The 20,488-nt window shown below is 44.6% G+C and overlaps 1 protein-coding gene and 1 long non-coding RNA gene across 5 annotated transcripts in view; one reads left to right on the top strand and one right to left on the bottom strand.

Moving 5' to 3' along the window:
• Nucleotides 1-599: 599 nt before the first annotated feature.
• Nucleotides 600-3,251, top strand: LOC106564226 (uncharacterized). The gene is made up of 2 exons (XR_001319438.3): nt 600-794; nt 1,049-3,251. It is a non-coding gene; the product is annotated as an uncharacterized LOC106564226 (long non-coding RNA).
• The window catches only part of LOC106594982 (lysophosphatidic acid receptor 2), a 31,046-nt gene continuing 12,608 nt past the window's right edge, over nt 2,051-20,488 (bottom strand). Inside the window, exons 2-8 of one of the 4 annotated variants that reach the window (XR_014379602.1) lie at nt 17,504-17,979; nt 16,000-16,109; nt 12,364-12,450; nt 11,829-12,156; nt 8,224-8,489; nt 3,800-4,390; nt 2,051-3,741 (exon numbers count right to left, since the gene is read on the bottom strand). Coding sequence is in view for 2 of the 4 variants with exons in the window: in XM_045690724.2 (XP_045546680.1) it covers nt 4,292-4,390; nt 8,224-8,489; nt 11,829-12,156; nt 12,364-12,450; nt 16,000-16,109; nt 17,504-17,729 (1,116 nt within the window). In the remaining 2 variants the exon portion in view is untranslated. Of the gene's footprint in view, nt 4,391-5,761; nt 7,116-8,223; nt 8,490-11,828; nt 12,157-12,363; nt 12,451-15,999; nt 16,110-17,503; nt 17,980-20,488 lie in introns of those variants that run through there. The other 3 variants (XR_014379601.1, XM_045690724.2, XM_045690725.2) reach the window with 3 other exon arrangements.

Genomic DNA, 20,488 nt, shown 5'->3' with positions numbered 1-20,488 from the left:
TTGAGGCTGGGCATAGAGGCCGGGCATAGAGGCCGGGCATTGTACTGTGTGTGACCTTAATATTGTTCTATTGTGTTGTCAGCCACTCCAAATAATAATATGATGATGCCAAGATGATTCAATAATGATATGATGATGACGTAAATCAGGGATGGGCAACTGGCGGTGCTGCCCACCCTGGTCCATGTTCTCTTATAATCTCTACCCGGCACAGTCAGAAGAGGACTGGCCACCCCTCAGAGCCTGGTTCCTCAGTAGGTTCCTTCCTAGGTTCCTTCCTAGTCACCTTGCTTCTGTTTGGGGTTTCTGTATAAGCACTTTGACATCTGTTGATGTAAAAAGGGCTTTATAAATAAATGTGATTGATTGAGGAGAGGAAGGAGGGAGGAGAGTGATTCTATATCAGCAGGGATGGGCAAACTTTTGGGGGGGATTGATTTGTTTGTTGTTCGAGTTGTTTGTGTAAAAAGGTCAGTTATTAAAATATACAGGTCCATCATCCTTCCTCCAATCTGGTTGAAGACGTTCAAGTGTGACCAGGTGTTTTCTAACCCCCCGCTTTAGAATGCACACAAAGATGAACAGTCAGCTAGAATGCAGTGTAACCTGTCGAACCTGTCTGGTGATGACAACAGTAATGTAACAGGTGGGTTAGAATCTGATCCTCAATCTGATCTTAGTCCTGACTCGGGGAAGAACAGGTGTGTTACTGTCATACAGCCTCCATTTTGACTGAGACACAGAGGAGACCTGAACACTTGACAGACAGCAGACTGACATGACACACAACTACAGTGAGTATATATGTGTGTGAGAGAGAGAGATGTTTTGAAAGTTTGTTTGTGGTGTTTGACTGTATGTTGGTTTTGTTTACCATGTCTAAGTGTATGTCTTTCCCAATATTTGCTTGTGAATGTTTGTTTCATGCCCAAGTTCAGCTGTTTTTTGGTGTGTGTGTCTACGTGCAAATTAGTAGTCTCGCATTATGTCTGTTTTTGGGTCATTTGAATTTAGTATTAATGAACCGTTTGCTATTATGTCATTCCAGATCAGTACACAAGAACCTCTGCTCTCTTCCTCCCCCTCCTCTCTTCCTGTCTGCTATGGGGGGCTCCTCCTCTAAGAAGACTGTATTCGGGGGGAGAAAGAAGAAACGGGACTCAGTGTTGACCTGGAGTGAACTGAAGGGGGCACTATCCAGTAAGAAACAGAAGAGAAGCATCATTCTTCCTACTCTGGACAAACTGTCAGTGGATAACCTGAAGAGGGAGGTCCTTACTCCCAATAGTACGTTTTCAGTGGCCGGGAAGAGGAAGGAGTCGCTGTCAATCAAGAGGCTGTCATTGGGTAACTCTAGGAAGGAGTCCGTGTCACCGAAGAGTCTCTCTCTGGGTAAGAGGAAGAAAGGAGAACAGAAGATATTCTCTCTGCTTAACACCAAGAAGGAATCACCTCCACAATCCAAAAATATATTCTCTCTGGTTAACACCAAGAAGGAATCACCTCCACAATCCAAAAATCTATTCTCTCTGGTTAACACCAAGAAGGATTCAACTCCTCCACCACCAGCCAAAAATATATTCTCTCTGGTTAATATCAAGAAGGATTCAACTCCTCCACCACCAGCCAAAAATATATTCTCTCTGGTTAATATCAAGAAGGAATCACCTCCCAAAGAGAGATTATCCCTGGCAAATGTTAACCCCTTACTTTAAACCTGACCTAGGCCCAGGACAGAGAGACAGATGGATGGATGGACAGGCAGGACAGACAGAGAAAATCAGATGGACAGGCAGAGACAGAGACACAGGTGGACAGACAGACGGACAGAGTCGGCCGTCATTGTAAATAAGAATTTGTTCTTCACTGACTTGCCTAGTTACAAAATGTAAAGAAGGACAGACACAGAGAGTGTTTAGCTTCTAGTTTGTGTCCTTATTCTCATTCCTTGCAGCATCATAAAGACAGACATGATCAAGCGATGGCCGCACCCAGCGGCACGATGACGCCAGGCATAACCAAGCGATCAGGCAGACAGACACAGATTAGGAATGTTTTCATTTTTCTGGCTTTATTTTCAGAGAGGTTTTGGTACAAAAATAAAAATCAGTAACAGATTTTTAAATGAAAGAGAAAAAACTGTTTCTCTAAAATGTAGTATTTTTTGAATTTTGGGGGGGAAATTATTTTTTATGGGGAAAAATATGTTTTCATATGTGCTTATGATAATAATGCATATTATCAGGCATATCTAAATATTTAGAATATTCATAACCAGCATTTCCCTTTTATAGTTTCTCAGAAACATTTTCCCTTTTCAGAGACGATTTCAGCCAGTAATGGTGAGAATAATCTCTCCTTTCTACTTAAAGGTGCACTCGTTCACTACAGTCAGAGAGAGACAGATGGACATACAGTCAGAGACTGGTGGACATACAGTCAGAGAGAGAGACTGGTGGACTGAGTCAGAGAGAGAGAGACAGGTGGACTGAGTCAGAGAGAGAGAGACAGGTGGACTGAGTCAGAGAGAGAGAGACAGGTGGACTGAGTCAGAGAGAGAGAGACAGGTGGACTGAGTCAGAGAGAGAGAGACAGGTGGACTGAGTCAGAGAGAGAGAGACAGGTGGACTGAGTCAGAGAGAGAGACAGGTGGACTGAGTCAGAGAGAGAGACAGGTGGACTGAGTCAGAGAGAGAGACAGGTGGACAGACAGTAACGGACAGTCAGAAGTGTTGTAGGTTCTCTTTAACAGAAGCGGTTTCCATCATTTCTGAACGTGATTGTGAGGTCACAGCAACAACCAGAACACATCAGTCTACAATACAGACTGGTCTATAGTCTATTCATTCATTCTCTAGACAGCTAAACAACTGGCTCTGACACCAGCTTGAAATACACTTCTTCATGTTACCATACTATAACTTGATTGATGACTTTACAAGGAATCTATATGTTAGGGGTCAAGGAAGGGTCAAGAGGAAGTGAAGGTTACTGTGAGAGAAATGAGTAAGGTGAACAGGAGGTCACTGATACACATGGAGAAGAAGTCACCGGATAAAAGAGGAACTGCTGTCAGACGGCTCGAACGCCAAGACAATGAGGCAACATCGAGGCAGTATTGGGCAACAGATGGCAGCTCTGAGAAGGTACAACCTGATCTCCTCTTGACATATAAAGGCCTGTTTGATCATGTGTAAAATGTGCTTGCAGCTGAGGTATCCAGTGGGGTGAATAAACATGGTTTGAGTTTTTTTCTAGTCGTCCATTTGAGTTTTTACTCTTTTCAGAACCTAACAATACATTTAATAACAGTAAAATGTCTTTACAAATACCCCCCCCCCCCCTTCTTAAAACTCACCTAACATGTTGTGCAGTACACACACACACACACACACATACCTCTCCAACCCCTGCACAAACACACACACACACATACCTCTCCAACCCCTGCACACACACACACACATACCTCTCCAACCCCTGCACAAACACACACACACACATACCTCTCCAACCCCTGCACAAACACACACACATACCTCTCCAACCCCTGCACAAACACACACACACCTACCTCTTCAACCCCTGCACAAACACACACACACCTACCTCTTCAACCCCTGCACAAACACACACACACCTACCTCTTCAACCCCTGCACAAACACACACACACCTACCTCTTCAACCCCTGCACACACACACACACATACCTCTCCAACCCCTGCACAAACACACACACCTCTCCAACCCCTGCACAAACACACACACCTCTCCAACCCCTGCACAAACACACACACCTCTCCAACCCCTGCACAAACACATACCTCTCCAACCCCTGCACAAACACACACACACCTCTCCCCCTCACTGTATACACTCAGCGCAGACTATTCCCGTAAGATCAACAACAAAAATGCATAAATAAAATGTCATATTAAAAATAAAAAGTCATAAATATACAGTTCTGATTGTAATGATGGCTTTTCTACTGAGCTGGCTGGTGAAATGAACACAATGAACAGGAGGTTAGGTAGACAACATGTCAACATCTCTGAGGAGTGGATATGGGACAATGTCAATAAAGTTGTTTCAAACAGAAAAGTCAGTGCGGTAACTGTAGTTATTGGTCATGTTTCTGTAACATACAGTATCATCAGTCATACAAACAACATTTTACATCAATACAACTAAAAATCACATCTATACAATAAAAACATTTAGCATGATTCAGAAATTCCCCCCAAAATAATCACACAATGTGTGTGTGTGTGTGTGTGTGTGCGCGCGCGTCAGCTCTCTGTGGACGTCACCATGTCCTCTGTTCCCTTCAGGATGAGAGGAGCTCCCCTGGTCTTCTCCTCCAGCTCCGCATCACGATTCTTAGACGGCTGGAGAGGGAATGAGAGGCAGGATGAAGGGGATTAGGTGGAGGATGAGGAGAGAGGGAATGAAAGGAGAAAGAGAGGGAGTTAGTAAGGTTCAGCGATGGGAGAGAGAGACAGATGAAGAAACAGAGAGAAATACAGTGTGGTGTCTTTCACAGAGTTAGGTGTTCAGTAGCTTCATCAATGCTTCTCTCTCTGACAAGCACAGCAATAAACTGGATCACAGCACGTACAGATAACATCCCTGCTTCTCTCTCTGACAAGCACAGTAATAAGCTGGATCACAGCACGTACAGATAACATCCCTGTTTCTCTCTCAGACAAGCACAGCAATAAACTGGATCACAGCATGTACAGATAACGTCCCTGCTTCGCTCTCTGACAAGCACAGCAATAAACTGGATCACAGCATGTACAGATAACATCCCTGTTTCTCTCCATGACAAGCACAGTAATAAGCTGGATCACAGCATGTACAGATAACATCCCTGTTTCTCTCCATGACAAGCACAGTAATAAACTGGATCACAGCATGTACAGATAACATCCCTGCTTCGCTCTCTGACAAGCACAGCAATAAACTGGATCACAGCATGTACAGATAACATCCCTGTTTCTCTCCATGACAAGCACAGTAATAAGCTGGATCACAGCATGTACAGATAACATCCCTGCTTCTCTCTCAGACAAGCACAGCAATAAACTGGATCACAGCATGTACAGATAACATCCCTGCTTCTCTCTCAGACAAGCACAGCAATAAACTGGATCACAGCATGTACAGATAACATCCCTGTTTCTCTCCATGACAAGCACAGTAATAAGCTGGATCACAGCACGTACAGGTAACATCCCTGTTTCTCTCCATGACAAGCACAGTAATAAGCTGGATCACAGCAGGTACAGATAACATCCCTGTTTCTCTCCATGACAAGCAAAGTAATAAGCTGGATCACAGCAGGTACAGATAGGAGACACAATAAGGACACAATACAACCAAGCTATAACCTAAATAAAACCCAACTATAACCCACAACCTATTTATTTAGCCATTTCTGTGGGTGGCAGGTAGCCAAGAGGTTAAGCGTGTTGGGCCAGTAACAGAAATGGTCGCTGGTTCGAATCCCCGAGGCGACTAGGTGAAGAATCTGTCAACGTGTCCTTGAGCAAGGCACTTTGACCCTGACTGCTCCTGTAAGTGGCTCTGGATAAGAGCGTCTGCTAAATGACTAACATGTTTAGCTTCTAGTTTGTGTCCTTATTCTCGTTCCTTGCAGCATCATAAAAGACAGACATGATCAAACGATGGCCGCCACCCAGCGGCACGATGCCGCCAGGCATAACCAAGCGATCAGCCAGACAGACACAGATTAGGAATGTTTTCATTTTTCTGGCTTTATTTTCAGAGATGTTTTGGTACAAAAATAAAACTAAAAAACAGTAACAGAGTTTTTAAATGAAAGAGTATTATTACATTTTTAAAAATGTTTTAAAATGTGTTTTCATACGTGCTTATGAAAATAATGCATATTAACAGGCCTATTTATTTAAAAAAATCTAAATATTTTGAATATTCATAACCAGCATTTCCCTTTTATAGTTTCTCAGGTATGAACATTTTCCCTTTTCAGAGATGATTTCAGCCAGTAATGGTGAGAGTTGGGGTCCGTCCCAATAATCTCTCCTTTTTCCTGAAGGGTGCACTCGTTCATGACATTCCACACATCTCACAGCATTGGATTGGTGGAGGCATGGGCTAGAGGGAGTTCCCACCATATTTCTAATACCAGTCATTTCCTTTCAAATCAGTGAAGGGAAGTGAACGAGTGCACACTTTGGGAGGAAGAAGAGACAATTGGGACGTGGCCCAGGAGTGTAGAAGAGGACTTGCTTTCACTTGACCACTGGGGGGCGCTAATGTATATCACACGTTACTGTGTGTGTGTGTGTGTGTGTGTGTGTGTGTGTGAAAATTACAGTCCATGTCATGGGTGGGGTAAGTACGAGGGGAACATATTTCACTGTCACACCAGAGTTAGTGCAGAATAGCGTGCGACACTGAAATGTTTCCCCTCCCTCCTGTATTGTGTCGTTTGTTCGTTCTCCATTAGTGACATCACTGACAGGATGTGTAAACGTTTAACTGGTGTTTGTGTGGGGTACTGTAAACACACACACACACTCCTGTGTCTCCACACAGAGAGCAATGACACAGTGATGAGTCAGCCGTGTGTGTGTGTGTGTGTGTGTGTGTGTGTGTGTGTGTGTGTGTGTGTGTGTGTGTAATGTGTCTACGCGTGTGATAGTGTGTGTGTGTGCGCACGTGTGTGTGTGTAATGTGTATGCGTGTGATAGTGTGTGTGTGTGCACTCGTGTGTGTGTGTGTGTGTGTGTGTGTGTGTGTGTGTGTGTGTGTGTGTGTGTGTGTGTGTGTGTGTGTGTGTGTGTGCACACATGCCATAGCTACAGGTCACAGGAAGCATGACAAATAGTCAGACCCGTTTGAACCACTAACATCTGGTTTACATCCCACCAGGCTGTCCAGGGTGACAGACAACCTTCCAACAACGTTATAGAGACATTGTCAGTACTCAGAAAGTCTGTATGGAAAAGAGTTGCATCAGAGTCCAGTATGGACCCAGGTGAAGACCAAAACATTCACTGCAGGGGCTGGCCTCACTCAACCAGACTCATTCAAGTCTTGGTGTTGCAGAACATCTCTTTCTCTCTAGACACACAGATTGGGACAGTGCATCTGCATTAGAAGCTGCCCAGCACCATGTTAACAGAGTAGAAATCAGCCCCATCCCTCTCAATCCACTCACAACATTATGTTTGATCAGGTCTCTTTTTCCAAACAGCACGTAGACTGCCCCACCTCTAGTTTCTAAAAACACGCCGTCCCTTCTCCAAACAGTCCATCTACCGTTAGTTTCCAAACAATAACATCTGCATGATTAACTATTCATATGGTTCTATATTGATTAGAACAGAGACTGATAGGGCTGGTATGTTACAGTGTACAATAGAAGCTAGCGCAACATACAGTATTATAACAACGAGCCTACAAACACGGTATATTCTCTGTTTGCTTGTAAAGGGAGGGGGGGATACCGCGTCAGCTGTACAACTGAATGCCTCCAACCGCATTTAACCCAACCCCTCTATTTTGTGACATTGTTATGGTAGTTGTTGCACTGTGATTCTGTTGTTGTAGGCGTATTAGTGGTATTGTGTAACGTTGTCGTTATTGTAGGTGTTGTCGTGGTACTGTGTTACGTTGTACTTATTGTAAGTGTTGCCATGGTATTTTGTTATGTTGACGTTATTGTAGGTGTCGTCGTGGTATTGTGTTACATTGTCGTTAGTGTAGGTGTTGCCATGGTATTTTGTTACGTGGTAGTAGTCACTTTAGTGGTCTTTTGTCCATTGTAGTTATTTTTTTTAAATGTTTTGTTAAGTTGTAGTGGTTATAGTGGTTGATGTCGTTGCGGTGCGTCAGTGCATGGTGGTTGCTATGGTATAGTTTGGAGGCCATAACGTTGTTGTTACGGTGTAGTTGATGTCATTGTGACCGTGTAGCTACGCTGTTGTCACAGGACTGTTAGCTAGTCGTCTGAGTGGGCATGGTATTGAACGTTGCTATAGCAACCTGTCACTGTTGACATTTTTACGGTGTAACTGCTTGTTACGTCGTCGTCGTACGCCTGTCACCTATATGTGTCTACTGTCCTCGTCTAATCGTCTGTGTCCGAGTGGTCGCCGTGGGGACTTATATGATTGTTGTCGTCGTTGTGGTTGTCGTGGTGATTGTTGCCGTTGCTCTCAGAGAGTACCTCTTGCTCCAGGGTGTTGCAGCGCGTGCCGGACAGCGTGTCTTTGTGGCCGGCGCCGCCGCGGCGACACAGGCAGCAGAGGATCCTCTTGAAGGTCTGTAACATGTCCGTGTCTCTGAAGCTGTAGATGATGGGGTTGACCAGGGAGTTACACTCAGCCAGGACCAGACAGTACTTCTCATAACGCAGCACCTGGCACGATTCACAGCCCAGACCATCCAACATCAACAACACCAGGCCCGGGGTCCAGCAGATCACAAAACAACCTGGAGGGGGGGGGGGGGGGGGGGGAGAGGAGGGAGAGGAGAGAGAGGAAGGGGAGGAGAGGAGGGGCAGAGGAGGGAGAGAGAGGAGGGGGGGAGGAGAGGAGAGGAGAGGAAGGGGAGGAGAGGAGGGGCAGAGGAGGGAGAGAGAGGAGGGGGAGGAAAGAGAGGAGGGGGAGGAGAGAGAGGAGAGGAAGGGGAGGAGAGAGGAGGAGGGGGAGGAGGAGGAAGGGGAGGAGGGGCAGAGGAGGGAGAGGAGAGGGGGAGGAGGGGAGAGAGACAAATGTAAAAATTCAGCTGGTCAGTGAATAGTGTACAGTATCCACTGTCAGTGTGACTTGGGGTTGGTCAGACAGATCTGATTTCATTATGATAACATTCAATTACACAATTTCACGCCTCAGGAATTCATACTGTACACACACACACACACACACACACACACACACACACACACACACACACACACACACACACACACACACACACACACACACAGACAGACAGAGAGAGAAGGGGAGGTTGAAATGGAGGAGTGTTTTTGTGTCGAGGTGGTTTAACTATGCTGTTCCCCGTCAGGACATGCAGACATTCCTCGCTCACATTTTTGTTTTACTATCCTTGTGGCGACCAAACAATTGATTCCCATTCAAAATCCTATTTTCCCTAACATATAACCCTAAACCTAACCCTAAACCTAACCCTAAACCTAACCCCGAAGCCTGAATTAGCCTTTTTCCTTGTGAGGACCGGCGAAATGTCGCCAATTGTCTGAATGTTCTTTGTTTTAGCATCCTGTGAGGACTTCTGGTATCCACTAAAACCCAAAACACACACAGCCTCGATCACTCACACTTGCCATGCCAGAAAGAGAGACAACCAGAAATGTAAGGATTCCGTATGAGCCTATATGTGAGAAACAGAGAAGTCAAATTCCTTCTCGAGGAATTTAATCAGAAGTAAAAAATGCTGGAGCAGAAGCTTGGAAGAGGGAGAGAAGCAGGAAAGAGGAGAAGGAAGGAAGGAGGAAGGGAGGGAGAGAGTGAGGGATGTGGGGGGGGGGGGAAGTAGAGTGTCTGGTTAAATGAGTTAGGACAAGCCAGAGAGGTGCCTGAATGCCAGAGAGAGAGAGAGTGTGTGTGTATATGTATATACAGTTGAAGTCAGAAGTTTACATACACTTAAATTGGAGTCATTAAAACTCGTTTTTCAACCACTCCACAAATTTCTTGTAAACAAACTATAGTTTTGGCAAGTCGGTTAGGATATCTACTTTGTACATGACAAGTAATTTTTCCAACAATTGTTTACAGACAGATTATTTCACTTATAATTCTCTGTATCACAATTCCAGTGGGTCAGAAGTTTACATACACTAAGTTGACTGTGCCTTTAAACAGCTTCCAGAAAATGATGTAATGGCTTTAGAAGCTTCTGATAGGCTAATTGAAATCATTTGAGTCAATTGGAGGTGTACCTGTGGATGTATTTCAAGGTTTACCTTCAAACTCAGTGCCTCTTTGCTTGACATCATGGGAAAATCCAAAGAAATCAGCCAAGACCTCAGGAATAAAATATCGTAGACCTCCACAAGTCTGGTTCATCCTTGGGAGCAATCTACAAATGCCTGAAGGTACCACATTCATCTGTGCAAACAATAGTACGCAAGTATAAACACCATGGGACCACGCAGCCGTCATACCGCTCAGGAAGGAGACGCGTTCTGTCTCCTAGTGATGAACGTACTTTGGTGCGAAAAGTGCAAATCAATCCCAGAACAGCAGCAAAGGACCTTGTGAAGATGCTGGAGGAAACAGGTACAAAAGTATCTATATCCACAGTAAAACGAGTCCTATATCGACATAACCTGAAAGGCCGCTCAGCAAGGAAGAAGCCACTGCTCCAAAACCACCATAAAAAAGCCAGACTACGGTTTGCAACTGCACATGGGGACAAAGAACGTACTTTTTGGAGAAATGTCCTCTGGTCTGATGAAACATAAATAGAACTGTTTGGCCATAATGACCATTGTTGTGTTTGGAGGAAAAAGGGGGAGGCTTGCAAGCCGAAGAACACCATCCCAACCGTGAAGCACGGGGGTGGCAGCATCATGTTGTGGGAGTGCTTTGCTGCAGGAGGGACTGGTGCACTTCACAAAATAGATGGCTTCATGAGGTAGGAAAATTACGTGGATATATTGAAGCAACAGCTCAAGACATCAGTCAGGAAGTTAAAGCTTGGTCGCAAATGGGTCTTCCAAATGGACAATGACCCCAAGCATACTTCCAAGGTTGTGGCAAAATGGCTTAAGGACAACAAAGTCAAGGTATTGGAGTGGCCATCACAAAGCCCTGACCTCAATCCTATAGAAAATGTGTGTGCAGAACTGAAAAAGAGTGTGCGAGCAAGGAGGCCCATCTTTCCTCCCAGTTCTCTGCTGCCAATGACTGGAACAAATTGCAAAAATCACTGAAGCTGGAGACTCATATCTCCCTCACTAACTTTAAGCACCAGCTGTAAGTGCAGTTCACAGATCACTGCACCTGTACATAGCCAATCTGTAAACAGCCCATCCAACTACCTCATCCCCATACTGTTATTTATTTTTTTGCTCCTTTGCACCCCAGTATCTCTACTTGCACATTCATATTCTGCACATCTATCACTCCAGTGTTTAATTGCTAAATTGTAATTATTTTGCCACTATGTCCTATTTATTGCCTACCTTCCTTATCTTATCTCATCTCATTTGCACACACTGTATATAGACTTTTCTGTTGTGTTAATGACTGTATGTTTCTTATTCCATGTGTAACTCCGTGTTGTTGTTTGTGTCGCACTGCTTTGCTTTATCTTGTCCAGGTCGCAGTTGTAAATGAGAACTTGTTCTCAACTGGCCTACCTGGTTAAATAAAGGTGAAATTAAAAAAAGGGAAAAAAAAGTGACCCAAGTTAAACAATTTAAAGGCAATGCTACCAAATACTAATTGAGTGTATGTAAACTTCTGTGATGTGATTAAAAAAATAAAAGCTGAAATAAATCACTCTACTATTATTCTGACATTTCACATTCTTAAGATAAAGTGGTGATCCTAACTGACCTAAGACAGGGAATTTTTACTAGGATTACATGTCAGGAATTGTGAAAAACTGAGTTTAAATGTATTTGGCTAAGGTGTATATATATATATGTGTGTGTGTGTGTGTGTGTGTGTGTGTGTGTGTGTGTGTGTGTGTGTGTGTGTGTGTGTGTGTGTGTGTGTGTGTGTGTGTGTGTGTGTGTGTGTGTGTGTGTGTGTGTGTGTGTGTGTGTGTGTGTGTGTGCCCCCCGTCCCTCCTCACCCAGGATCATAGACACAGTCTTCATCAGGTTGAACACAGTCTCCTTGTGTCGTATCTGGCTGGTGTGCTGAGACATCCTCTGGCTCTTGTGTCTGACGTACACAAAGATCCTGGTGTAGGCAGCCACCATGAGAGAGAAGGTGAACAGGTTGAGCACAGCCCAGAACACCAGGTAGGAGCGTTGGTACATGGGGGCCATGGTGGAGCAGTTGTCCAGGTCACACAGACAGTGCCAGCCCATGGTGGGAACCAGGCCCATGAAGATGGCTAGGCCCCAGATAGCGGCGATGAGCAGCACCACGCGGCGGTTGGTCATCTTACTGTGGAGCTGAGACGATATATACTGTATTAGTCCATAACAGATGGAAATGTTTCTACCGCTTTCTCCCGACCACTCTGATATACATCTACTGTAATATCAACACACACACACACACACACACACACACACACACACACACACACACACACACACACACACACACACACACACACACACACACACACACACACACACGCACACACACACACACACCTGCATGGTGAAGATGGTCTGGTGGCGCTCCAAGGCGATGGCCAGGAGGTTCAACACCGATGCTGTCAGACTGGAGTCGATCAGGGTCTGGAGGGAGGAATAATTCATCTATACTTGAAGGGTTTTAGCCTGTTAGGGCTAGGGGGCAGTATTGACACGGCTGGATAAAAAACGTACCCGATTTAATCTGGTTACCACTCCTACCCAGTAACTAGAATATGCATATACTTATTACATATGGATAGAAAACACCCTAAAGTTTCTAAAACTGTTTGAATGGTGTCTGTGAGTATAACAGAACTCAAATGGCAGGTCAAAACCTGAGAGATTCCTTTACAGGAAGTGGCCTGTCTGACCATTTCTGGAACTTCTTTGCCATCTCTATCTTTTACTAAGGATCTCTGCTCTAACGTGACACTTCCTACGTCGTCCATAGGCGCTCAGAGCCCGGGAAAAACCTGAATGTCGTCATCCCAGCCCCAGGCTGAAACACATTATCGCCTTTCTCAAGTGGCCGATCAAGGGACTCTGGGCTTAGGCGTGTGACCTGGCCGCCCCCGTCTTTGTGATTTTTTCCTCTGTTTGCCGAAAAGGAGATTCCCGGTCGGAATATTATCGCTTTTCTACGAGAAAAATGGCATAAAAATTGATTTTAAACAGCGGTTGACATGCTTCGAAGTACGGTAATGGAATATTTAGAATTTTTTTGTCACGAATTGCGCCATGCGCGCGACCCTTCTTTACCATTTCGGATAGTGTCTGGAACGCACGAACAAAACGCCGCTATTCGGATATAACGATGGATTATTTTGGACCAAACCAACATTTGTTATTGAAGTAGCAGTCCTGGGAGTGCATTCTGATGAAGACAACAAAAGGTAATCAAACTTTTATAATAGTAAATATGATTATGGTGAGTGCTAAACTTGCCGGGTGTCTAAATAGCTAGCCCGTGATGCCTGGGCTATGTACTTAGAATATTGCAAAATGTGCTTTCACCAAAAAGCTATTTTAAAATCGGACATATCGAGTGCATAGAGGAGGTCTGTATCTATAATTCTTAAAATAATTGTTTTGCTTTTTGTGAACGTTTATCGTGAGTAATTTAGTAAAATGTTAGCGAATTCCCCGGAAGTTTGCGGGGGGTATGCTAGTTCTGAACGTCACATGCGAATGTAAAAAGCTGGTTTTTGATATAAATATGAACTTGATTGAACAAAACATGCATGTATTGTATAACATAATGTCCTAGGGTTGTCATCTGATGAAGATCATCAAAGGTTAGTGCTGCATTTAGCTGTCTTCTGGGTTTTTGTGACATTATATGCTAGCTTGAAAAATGGGTGTCTGATTATTTCTGGCTTGGTACTCTGCTGACATAATCTAATGTTTTGCTTTCGTTGTAAAGCCTTTTTGAAATCGGACAGTGTGGTTAGATTAACGAGAGTCTTGTCTTTAAATAGCTGTAAAATAGTCATATGTTTGAGAAATTGAAGTAATCGGATTTTTAAGGTTTTGAAAATCGCACCACAGGCTTCAACTGGCTGTTACGTAGGTGGGACGAATTCGTCCCGCCTAGCCCAGAGAGGTTAAAGTACTGATCGAGATAGGACAGTTGAGAGGAGACAGGAAAGGTAGGAGAGATGGAGAGTCAGAAGAGGGTGGATTACAACCCACGCTGACTGGTAAACTTGGCTGTACAGTCGTGGCCAAAAGTTTTGAGAATGACACAAATATTAATTTCCAAAGTTTGCTGCTTCAGTGTCTTTAGATATTTTTGTCAGATGTAATTATACTTCAGCATTCCATAGTAACAAGTATTTCATAAGTGTCAAAGGCTTTTATTGACAATTACATGAAGTTGATGCAAAGAGACAATATTTGCAGTGTCGACTCTTCTTTTTCAAGACCTCTGCAATCCACCCTGGCATACTGTCAATTAACTTCTGGGCCACATCCTGACTGATGGCAGGATGAATTCTTGGAGTTTGTCCAAATTTGTGGGTTTTTGTTTGTCCACCTGCCTCTTGAGGATTGACCACAAGTTCTCAATGGGATTAAGGTCTGGGGAGTTTCCTGGCCATGGACCCAAAATATCAATGTTTTGTTCCCCGAGCCACTTAGTTATCACTTTTGCCTTATGGCAAGGTGCTCCATCATGCTGGAAAAGGCATTGTTTGTCACCAAACTGTTCCTGGATGGTTGGGAGAAGTTGCTCTCGGAGGATGTGTTGGTGCCATTATCTATTCATGGCTGTGTTCTTAGGCAAAATTGTGAGTGAGCCCACTCCCTTGGCTGAGAAGCAACCCCACACATGAATGGTCTCAGGATGCTTTACTGTTGGCATGGACACAGGACTGATGCTAGCACTCACCTTGTCTTCTCCGGACAAGCTTTTTTCCGGATGCCCCAAACAATCGGAAAGGGGATTCATCAGAGAAAATGACTTTACTTCAGTCCTCAGCAGTCCAATCCCTGTACCTTTTGCAGAATATCAGTCTGTCCCTGATGTTTTTCCTGGAGAAGTGGCTTCTTTGCTGCCCTTCTTGACACCAGGCCATCCTGCAAAAGTCTCCGCCTCACTTTGCGTGCAGATGCACTCACACCTGCCTGCTGCCATTCCTGAGCAAGCTCTATACTGGTGGTGCCCCGATCCTGCAGCTGAATCAACTTTAGGAGACGGTCCTGGCGCTTGCTGGACTTTCGTGGGCGCCCTAAAGCCTTCTTCACAACAATTGAACTGCTCTCCTTGAAGTTCTTGATGATCCGATAAATGGTTGATTTAGGTGCAATCTTACTGGCAGCAATATCCTTGCCTGTGAAGCCCTTTTTGTGCAAAGCAATGATGACGGCATGTGTTTCCTTGCAGGTAACCATGGTTGACAGAGGAAGAACAATGATTCCAAGCACCACCCTCCTTTCGAAGCTTACAGTCTGTTATTCAAACTCAATCAGCATGACAAAGGGATCTCCAGCCTTGTCCTCGTCAATACTCACACCTGTGTTAAATGTTTTTGGGGAATTCAGTTCATTTGCATGGCAAAGAGGGACTTTGCAATTAATTGCAATTCATCTGATCACTCTTCATAACATTCTGGAGTATATGCAAATTGCCATCATACAAACCGAGGCAGCAGACTGTGAAAATTAATATTTGTGTCATTGTCAAAACTTTTGGCAACGACTGTACATGTGTGGGGGTTCCTCGGCATTAACTGCTGGACCACAGCGGCCACAAGCGTCCTTTTTTCAACTATGTGGGCCTTTTGCTCATAATAGCTTAGTAAGCATAAATCACACAAACCTACAGTACTTTGACAGGAAAAGTTTTCCCAGTTTGAAAGAAAAAATGTGGATTAATCGATTCATGGGCCCTAGCAAGCATCAACTCAGGGACGGACCAGGATCAGAAATCAGCCCAGGCTTTTCTGACATGCCGGACCATTTTTTCCTCAAGGACCTCATCACTAGCTAAATAATGCTAATTATGTGGAAAAGAAACTGCCCTTTGGCCAGTCCATTTCTGCATCAACTAAACCTATGGGAAGAACTTGTCTTGTGCTCCTGGCTTACTGGCCATTTGTTCTTGGGACAGATTGATGGTCCAGGGTTAGGGTGTGTGTTGGACTCTCCTACCTGGCGTACAAACCACTGGTTCTGGGACAACTTGATGGTCCAGGGCCCAGTGTGGAACATCAGGTGCAGGTAGGCGATACCTGAGAACAGGTCTGCTGCTGCCAGGTTGCCTAGGGGACAGTAGACAAGGACATTAGTAGGGTTGTTAACCTGTCTGGGCAAGGAGGGACGTTTGCGTCCCACCCTAGTCAACAGCCAGTGGAATCACGTCGCGCGAAATACAAAACCTCATAAATGCTATAACTTCAATTTCTCAAACATATGACTATTTTACACCATTTTATAGATACACCTCTCCTGAATCGAACCACGTTTTCCGATTTCAAAAAGGCTTTACAGAAAAAGCAGAACATTAGATTATGTCAGGAGAGTAGCCTGCCCCCAAAAAATCACACTGCCATTTTCAAAGCAACTAGATGCATCACAAATACCCAAAACACAGCTAAATGCAGCACTAACCTTTGACAATCTTCATCAGATGACACTCCTAGGACATCATGTTACACAATACATGCATTTTTTGTTCGATAAAGTTCATATTTATATATAAAAACAGCATTTTACATCGGCGCGTGACGTTCAGAAAATATTTTCCCTCAAATGCTTCCGGTGAATCAGCGCTACAATTTACAAAATTACTATTCAAAAACATTGTTAAAATGTAATATTGTCATTCAAAGAATTATAGATTAACATCTCGTGAATGCAACCGCATTGCCAGATTTAAAAATAACTTTACTGGGAAATCACACTTTGCAATAAACGACATGGTATGCTCAGAAAAATTGGCTAGGCGATACATGTTAGCGCCATCTTGGAACCATCTAATATCAAAAATACTATCGTTCCGAAGGCTACTCATAATGTACTGAAGCACGCGGGACTTGTCGTCACGAATGTGCAAAAAATATATATTTACGTTCGTTCAAACATGTCAAACGTTGTATAACATAAATCTTTAGGGCCTTTTTCAACCAGAGCTTCAATAATATTCAAGGCGGACGATTGCATTGTCTTACTAAACGTTTCGAAAGGGGAGGGTAGCCATGGGCATAGTAGTAAATGGCCCTCCCCCTGTGACCAACTTCCAAGCCTCTCTTTGGGTCAGTTTCTACCATAGAAGACTCAAACCACTTTGTAAAGACTGTCGACATCTAGTGGAAGCCTTAGGAAGTGCTAAATGATTAATAAGTCCCTGTGTGTTTCAATGGCAAAGGTTTGAAGTGATTCCATACATCAGATTTCCATTTCCTGTTAGGATTTGTCTCAGGGTTTTGACTGCCATATGAGTTCTGTTATACTCACAGACACCATTCAAACAGTTTTAGAAACTTTAGAGTGTTTTCTATCCAAATCTACATAATATTATATGCATATTCTAGTTACTGGGCAGGAGTAGTAACCAGATTAAATCGGGTTAAAAATGACAAACTTCAGAAAATTCTGGTAAGTTTGGTAAATTAGTGGGAGCAGCTGCTAATTGACAGACACACACACACCCTACCTAGCAGATAGTAGATAGGGAAGTGGAATCGTCGGTTGATGAAGATGGCCACCATGACCAGGATGTTGGCCAGAATGACGATGACAGACACACCCATGCCCAGGCTCACCACCACGTAGTCCCGAGGACGCCAGTGGGCGCTGATGTTCTTGCCACTTTGTTCATAGAAGAACTGCACTGAATGGTTGAAGTAGCACCTGGGGATGTCATCTGTCAACTTGTCCATCTTGACCAATCAGAGGGGGTGGGTGGGGTGGATCGTAGAGTGGGCAGGGGTTAAGTGGAGTGAGGGTGACCAATTGGATTGTCCGGATGGATGAGTGGTGGCGGGGGTTGGAGTGGATGGGACTCGCCCTATTGGTGGGTTGGGGGTAGTCTCGCCATGAGGGGTGGGAGGGAATGGACGGCGTCCAGTTTGATTGATGTCTATCTCCTCCAATCGTGTGTGGGCTGAGACGTTGTCCCTTCTCTTTGGTCTGTGGGGTAAGAGAAGTAGAATATTTAACAACATAGTTGAAGACACACACACTCTATTTTAATTATGACTAGTGTTAGGAGTTTTTCCTTTAGAGCCTTCAACTAGGGTCTAGAGATGTTCCTTTAGAGCCTTCAACTAGGGTCTAGAGATGTTCCTTTAGAGCCTTCAACTAGGGTCTAGAGATGTTCCTTTAGAGCCTTCAACTAGGGTCTAGAGATGTTCCTTTAGAGCCTTCAACTAGGGTCTAGAGATGTTCCTTTAGAGCCTTCAACTAGGGTCTAGAGATGTTCCTTTAGAGCCTTCAACTCGGGTCTAGAGATGTTCCTGGGCCTGAGGCTAACACTGAAGAAACATCCTCCCTGTAACAAACATCCCTACAGCAGGTTGCTCCGGTCCTGAGGTTAACACTGATGAAACATCCTCCCTGTAACAAACATCCCTACAGCAGGTTGTTCTGGTTCTGAGGTTAACACTGATGAAACATCCTCCTGTAACAAACATCCCTACTGCAGGTTGTTCTGGTCCTGAGGTTAACAATGATGAAACATCCTCCTGTAACAAACATCCCTACAGCAGGTTGTTCTGGTCCTGAGGTTAACACTGATGAACCAGCATCCCTACTGCAGGTTGTTCTGGTCCTGAGGTTAACACTGATGAACCAGCATCCCTACTGCAGGTTGTTCTGGTCCTGAGGTTAACACTGATGAACCAGCATCCCTACTGCAGGTTGTTCTGGTCCTGAGGTTAACACTGATGAACCAGCATCCCTACAGCAGGTTGTTCTGGTCCTGAGGTTAACACTGATGAACCAGCATCCCTACAGCAGGTTGTTCTGGTCCTGAGGTTAACACTGATGAACCAGCATCCCTACAGCATGTTGTTCTGGTCCTGAGGTTAACACTGATGAACCAGCATCCCTACAGCAGGTTGTTCTGGTCCTGAGGTTAACACTGATGAACCAGCATCCCTACTGCAGGTTGTTCTGGTCCTGAGGTTAACACTGATGAACCAGCATCCCTACTGCAGGTTGTTCTGGTCCTGAGGTTAACACTGATGAACCAGCATCCCTACTGCAGTGTTGACTGTAAACCAGGCTGCCTGCTGGGGTTTAGATAACAACATTCCTTCTACCTCAGTGTATGATCTGTGTAGTCTTTACTGAACCAGGGGAGTTATTACCTATGTAGTGATGTCTTGATTCTAGCAGGTTAGTGGACTGAAGATAGTGATTTACAGTAACCTAACTAGTCTCTCTCGACCTCCCTCCCTGGGCTCTACTCTCCTCCTAACAAAAGAAACAGCAGAGCAGCTTTCTGGAGCAGAGAGACACACCTCACAATTACACAATCCAGCAATGTAACCTAATCTCAATCCAAACACACAGCAACACACACACAGCCTCAGTGCCCCCACTCTACGACTGCGAGACAGAGGGAGAGAGAGGGAAACAGAAAGAGATGGAAAGCGGAAGAGGGGAAACGAGAGAGGGAAGATGAAATGTATACAGCAGAGGAATGGAAGAGACTGAAAGGGAAAGAAAACATGAAGGATTGGGGGGGAGAGAGAGAGAGGTGTTAAATTGCTGAGTTGGAGTCAGAAACAGAGGAATGCAGAGGGAGTGTTTGTGGTGTGTGAGTGTGTACTAAGAGATGGTCATCTGGCCTCGAAGTGCCTCCCACCAGTCTCCCTATCTGACCGCTAAACAGAATGGAAGTACAGCTCTCCCTCTCTAAAGCACCAGATATCTAAACCACGACCACCAGCTAACCTTCTCCTGCCGCAATCATCCGGCCTTTACCTAGCAGACATCTTAATCCACAGCCACTCAGAGTAGTGTCTGCACTGTGCAGAAGAGCACTTAAAATGGGAGGCCCCAGAGGAAATCAAACACATGACCCTGGCATTGCGAGAACCATGCTCTACCAACTGAACCATACAGGACCTCTACCCTGATCTGACTGTCTAACTGAACCATACAGGACCTCTACCCTGATCTGACTGTCTAACTGAACCATACAGGACCTCTACCCTGATCTGACTGTCTGACTGAACCATAAAGGACCTCCACCCTGATCTGACTGTCTAACTGAACCATACAGGACCTCTACCCTGATCTGACTGTCTAACTGAACCATACAGGACCTCTACCCTGATCTGACTGTCTAACTGAACCATACAGGACCTCTACCCTGATCTGACTGTCTAACTGAACCATACAGGACCTCTACCCTGATCTGACTGTCTAACTGAACCATACAGGACCTCTACCCTGATCTGACTGTCTAACTGAACCATACAGGACCTCCACCCTGATCTGACTGTCTAACTGAACCATACAGGACCTCTACCCTGATCTGACTGTCTAACTGAACCATACAGGACCTCTACCCTGATCTGACTGTCTAACTGAACCATACAGGACCTCTACCCTGATGTGACTGTCTAACTGAACCATACAGGACCTCCACCCTGATCTGACTGTCTAACTGAACCATACAGGACCTCTA

The sequence above is a fragment of the Salmo salar genome, chromosome 12 (assembly GCF_965601325.2).
Source record: "Salmo salar chromosome 12, fSalSal1, whole genome shotgun sequence".
Taxonomy (NCBI): domain Eukaryota; kingdom Metazoa; phylum Chordata; class Actinopteri; order Salmoniformes; family Salmonidae; genus Salmo; species Salmo salar.
This window is presented reverse-complemented; position numbering and strand designations above follow the sequence as displayed.